The sequence below is a fragment of the Amborella trichopoda genome, chromosome 1, assembly GCF_054954075.1.
Source record: "Amborella trichopoda isolate Santa Cruz 75 chromosome 1, AtrichopodaSantaCruz75HAP2 v2.0, whole genome shotgun sequence".
NCBI classification, from domain to species: domain Eukaryota; kingdom Viridiplantae; phylum Streptophyta; class Magnoliopsida; order Amborellales; family Amborellaceae; genus Amborella; species Amborella trichopoda.
Genome location: NC_142336.1, coordinates 7,436,215 through 7,442,380, shown reverse-complemented (window position 1 = coordinate 7,442,380; position 6,166 = coordinate 7,436,215). Strand labels below are relative to the sequence as shown.

At 38.4% G+C, this 6,166-nt stretch overlaps 1 protein-coding gene across 1 annotated transcript; it reads right to left on the bottom strand.

Annotated features, from left to right (window-relative positions):
• Positions 1-397: 397 nt before the first annotated feature.
• On the bottom strand, positions 398-2,114 carry LOC18426232 (aspartic proteinase CDR1). Its single transcript, XM_006832890.3, has one exon. It carries the CDS (start codon positions 2,021-2,023, stop codon positions 554-556), a length of 1,470 nt encoding a protein of 489 aa, XP_006832953.3. The 5' UTR covers positions 2,024-2,114; the 3' UTR covers positions 398-553.
• Positions 2,115-6,166: the final 4,052 nt, after the last annotated feature.

Here is a 6,166-nt window from a genome sequence, read left to right as displayed (position 1 = left end):
ATCGGGTGTATATGTTCACCCCACTGTAACTCTCTCTCCCTCTCTCTCCATTACTGTAACTATCGTCTCTCTCATGGTAACTCTCCAATAGTTCGATTTTTTAAACATTAGACGACGACTAAAAAATTGGACTTGCGGCAAACTGAAAAAAATTAAAAAATTTTGAGGGGCCTGTCCTATCAAGTAATAATGACTTATTTTGGGGGCCTTTTTCTTATAATGATTTTTTAAACCAGTACGGATATAAATTTCCCAAAAAATAAACCTAAAATCAAGGGAAAATTACGCCATTTTTGGGTATGTATTCCTTGAAGTCACCAATCTCCTCCATCCAGTTCGACTAAGGTGATTCCCAAGTCTTAAAGGCGATTAATGGATCAATATTTGCGTGATAAAATATTATATATGCAGCAAATTCATGTTAATAATCCGCTAAATCACAGATTTCTGAAATAGGACCATAGCATATGAAATCTCCTTATAAACTTTTCAACATCTACCAATTTACCATGAATGGGAAATATCCATGAAAATCCGGCAAAAAAACCCTAAATCATAGCTCCCTATAACTTCTACAATCAGCAGGTGCAAAGGATAATCTCTTCTCCCCAAGATCATACTCTACCACCGTATTTTGCTGCTGCCAATTTCCGAAAATGGAAGGACCGGCAGCCGGAGAATTCACAATGACCGGGCAAATCACATTCTCATGCAAGGGATAAAATATATTACTCGGTCCCATCTTCCAATCGGCATCGCCGGAAAAATGGAATGTAATATCTGGTAATCCGGTGATGTTACTGGAATCCGGCACTATGTAGCATATCTCAAATGGACTCGGAGGATTAACTATAGACGGAAAATCGATAATATCGTTGAATTCATCCAGCAGTAATCGGACAGCATCAATGGGCAGGAGAGTCATAGTGGTTCCCGAATCTATGAAGAACCCACCATCTCCTGATGGGGTTAGATCAAACGTTCCTGTAGGAATGCCTAGCCTCTTTTCACCGACGCTAATGTCTGATAGATTCAAGAAATAAAAGGTTGGAAAATTCTCGAAATTCATTATCGGTGTGCTCGAGACATTCAGGCCGGAGATATTGGCATTCTCGCCAAAGTTCAACACGCTTGTCGCATTCTTGTCATGCCTAGAGGCAAGGCAATATGAGAATTTGTTCGAAATTGAGTTCCCTAATTGAGAGATTAGAGACAAGGGACCACCTCCAAGCCCGACTAGACCAGCCTCGCCATTTTTGCCGAAGGTCCCTGTAGTTGAGGAGCTGCACCCGAACCCAAGGTCCTTGATTATTGCACCAGTGCCCTGATCGTTACTAAAAGTGGCACTAGCGGTACTTTTAATGGGACTAGTACTGGGACTAGAACTGGGAATAGCACTAATACTAGGTTTAAGGGATGATAAGGTGGATTTGGGGGTTTCAAAGGTGAAACTTTCAGTTGAGAGTTTGCCACTGGTGGCCGAGCCATCCTGGTATTCATAGTGGTATTGGCACGATGAGACACCACATTCGCGGTCATTCGTAAGTGCTTGGCAGAGGGTTGATGAGCAGTTAAGGGAGCGGTATGTCGAAGATGATTTGGGGTCGAAAATTGGTGCCTTTTGCTCGAAGCAGTTGAAACAAGGGAGGCATTGAGTCCAAGTTAGGTCGCTCCCTGTGTCGGCAATAAGCCATTGTAGCTCTGCAGGGGTCCCGATCCCGATCCTCATGAGGTACTCAAAAGGGCCTACCTTAACCTCCGATTCAAATTTTGACAGTGAGGATTTTCCCGTGAGGACTGATCGGAGGTGTCGGATGCTAGAGATGGAGAACTTTGCAGAGAGCCTGAAGAGGTCGGAGGGCGAGGCTGAGGGGTCATGTATGGGGGAGTAGGGAGAGTCACGGTGTATGAGGGCTACCTTAAATGATGAAGAAGGGCTCGAATGAGAGAGGGGTCTTGAGAGAGAGCACACAGGGAGAGAGAGCAGAAGGACACAGAGACTGAGGGCCATTAGGGTTGCCATGAGTTCCTTGAAGAGGAGATGTGGGCTTCTCTTGAGGGACTCTGGACTATATAATACAGCTATTATTAAAGTTTGTTGACTATGTGATACTTAAGGGTGGCATTGGTCCAATTAAGGCATGGCTGGCATGGCCAGGCCTGGCGAAATGAAATGAGGAAAAATAATAGAAAAAACAAGAAAAAAAAAATGGCTGGGCCATACAGTGTTACTATTGGCCCTAGGCATCCCTCGGGCCTAGCTTGTGGCTCACGCCTTATTTTTTAGGGCCAGTCCAATCGAGCCGTGCCCTGGCCGCCCATCCCATTACCAGCCCTAATGATACTTGTGTGCCATGGCTAAGAATAGGCAAGTTGACAATTTCGTGCTTTAATTCTTTGCTAATTAAGTATGTATGTAGGTCCTTTGGTGGTGTGTGCATGTTTGTAGGCCCTTTCCTTACTCAAGGCGTGCATGTGTATAGTTACTTTCCTTTAATATACTCAAGGAGTGCATGAGTATAGTTACTTTCCTTTAATATAGTTTTAGGCATAGTTATGAGAACAGGACCGGGCCAGTGGTCCGACCTGTAGGACCGGCGGTCCAACAATTCGACCAGTAATAACGCGATTTCAAATTCATGTGGTCAAGTTTGATTGAACTGAAATCTCATTCTAGGATAGATATTTCTGAGAAATTGGCTTCATACATCGCAAGTTATGAAGCCGCATCCACACGGGTGATTTCTATAGCGGCCTGAGTATTTTTACTTTCTCAAGCACCATCTTCCCATGAAACAAACACGAGAAAGCGGCTGGATCAGTGGGAATCTATCTCCTAAAGAGAGTTTTCCCATTGACCAAACACCCCTAGACTCGCCAAGAGTTCTATGAAGTTTCATGCTTGTATGTCAAGCCTAAAAATAGGTTAGTTATTAACTTTCTATTTTGAACTTCTGCTGATTAAAGCATTAATTTCCTCTTTTTAGTCGAAGCGTTCATGTATGGCGTGGCTTATCTCAAACTTTTTTGGGTAAATAAGTAGGGGAGAAGGCCCCTACCCGGTTTTCAATAATCCAAGATATAAAATAATTACAACATACTATCTTACAACCTTGTAGTAGGGTAATTGTATCATATCATAAAGTAATTATGCCATATCATAAAGTAAAGGAAGATGAAAGAAATCTAGAGGTCTGGAGCGCCAAATGGTGGCTTCCGTAAAAATTGTAGCCTTCATCTATAAGATAAACTCGCCCTTTCTCGATTTGTTCAATTTTGAGATATTCATGCATGTTTTTATATCCAATTCCACCTGCAAGTTATCTTATGCAAGTCAGATTCGGCCAGTCATTTTCTTCTTTATTTTGGGTGTTATTTTTTTTACCTACCACAACATGAGTAGCACCCAGACCTTATCTTGATTTGCCAACCATAATCATTGAGACATGAATAACTATATTTATCAAGCCTACTTAACAAAATCATATGAGGCTTGTGGAAATATATGTGTTATCATTATATGTCTAATTTCAAACAACGTTGGTTTGAAATGGAAACTCCATGAGAGTAGAGAGAAAAAACAATTTTACTAGATATTATTCATCTAGGAATTCTGCAGTATGATTTATTTTTTTACATGAATGTCACTTATTTTTTTCTTTGAAAAAAAGTATTATTTGGGATTCAAACTATGATGTTGTGATTTTAGTCTAATTTTCAACACTTAAGATTTTAGGAAGAAATTCTTTGATAATTGAGAGAAACAATTTTTTATTGAGAGGCGCTCAATCTAATTTTTTGCTGAAAAAATTGTATTGTGACCTAAATGTCACTTAAACGAAGACTCGCTATATGGTATGATTTAAGAATAGAACTAAGCATTATTTTATATTTTTGAGTCTATTTCAATACTCAAAAGGATTCGAAGATAAACTTTTTATGAGTTGACAGATATCATATTTTTATCATGGGACGCTCATGTTCTATGCTGCAGTAAGTTAAAAGATGTGGCATGTTCAGGTACATCCTTGAATTCCCAATTATGGAGATCTTTAAGACTCATTTTAAAAGGCTTTATAGTGTGCCATGAGTATGGTTTATTATAGTACAGCTTCAGAGAGATGTAATGCCGAATTAGCAAGATAAGAGACTCTATATGAAGAGTATTCGATATAGAAATAGCAAAAAGAAGAAGAAATACAATACAAACATCTTGGTTTCTTCAAAATGAAAGGATATATAAAGAGACTTGATGGTAACATAGAAACGCTAAAGATCACTGGGAGAATCGAAATTGTGATATTTGAAATAATGGGACGACGAAGATATTTTCTTCACGGTGTAAGACAGGAGAATCCAAGTGCCGAAGAGATGGACACTTCGTGACATGTGAAACCAATTACCAATATATTCTCCATCAGTTGCGTGCACTTCCAAGATCACAAAAGCTTGTCAAACAAGTAAAAGCTATGAATCAAGAAAGTACCACACTACATGGTTTTGAGGCATGAAATCTATCCCACATTATATGGTAAGGTCATATAAGGAAAGAGGATTCAATAACTTTGTTTAATGTGCTTTGGTTATATTTAGCTAATTATTTTATAAATATGTATGGAGTGTATGGACATTAATGATAAGTGCTGACAAATTTGAAAGTGCCGGTTTTGAATACCTTGTGTTTTTGTGCCTCCTTGTGCTTGCGTATGAACTACTTAAGGTAGTGATACACATGGATATATGATTTGATCAAGGGCTTTGAGCCCTAAGGATGAAACACGAGATATGGGTGTGGCTCATTCAAATATGTAAGCATGAAAGGAGTGTTCTGATGGAACTTGGTCTTGATAACCATCCTCTCAATAATGTCTATAATATCATGTGTTACACGTGATGATGATCTCTTGATAAATTCTCCATAATTGTTAAAACGGAAATATTTTGTCAACGCTTTAGTAAATATTATTTAGTCGTGCTTTATTTTGGATAAAATTATAAGATGGTATATATGATTTGTTTTTATGACCATGAACTTGACTTGGTAGGAAATTAAAGGTGAATGCGGAAAAATGATTTAGGAAGGCTAAGCATATATTTTATAATTAAATTAGATGATTTGAGAAAAATCCTAAGTCTATGAATATAGTTTTGAAGAAAACCACATAGTCTTGCAAGGTCCATTAAGTTTTTATGAAAATCATTTTAAACTGTCATACTATTATATAACTATTGCTTGTGAATGCATATATATATATACCACGTCAATTTTTTGTTTATTAAAAATAAAAACATTCTGTCTTGAAATTATTATAAAAGTAGGAGAAAAACTATCATGCACTGTTTTTTTTTTTAAATACCTGTATGCCTTGACCCATGTTTCTAGTTATTTAGAATCCTCGATTACCTAAGACTTTAAACCATAGGGAATATTGCAGGAATGTCATCATGTTGGGCTTCCCTGACGCATATTGTGTTGATTAGATAACTTAGTTTGTATGAATTTACTACCAAGATGTCTAGTGTGGTTGAACCTTTATGGTTCATAAAGGTTTTTGCGTATTGTGAAACCAACGGGTATTGAAGTACATATTGCATGAGACTTGATATGCTACCTCATGATATATGCATAAGAATGTTGAAAATGTATATATTGTATGTGCAATAATTGAGTGGGAGCTGCTACAGTCCCACGTTTTTTTAGCTACTTGGATATTCAGATATACAGGTGCAAGTTATCCCACAGATCCAGATGATGCGAAGTCTACATATGGATATGTATTCATGCTTGGAGGGGGTGCAGTTCTTTGGAAATCAAAGAAACAGAATGTGACAAAATTGTCCACCACAAAGGCAGAGTACGTGGCGTGCTGTTTGGTGATCGATGAGGTTGTATGAATTAAGAAATTTCTTAATCGACTTGACTTTTACCTCGTGCGGTGTGAGGCAGTAAGAATTTTCTGCGACAGCACGGTGACGATATGCATGTCAAAAGAGTCACAATTCCATAAGAACTCCAAGCATATAAAATCATATCTTTATCACACGGCATGCATATCGATAGATCGTTCGAAAAAGCCAGAAATCCACCTTTTAGGGTGAAGCGTATGCATGTGCAAGAGATACCCTTATGCACCATAGGAGCTATGGTCGCATCAGGTCTAGGTGA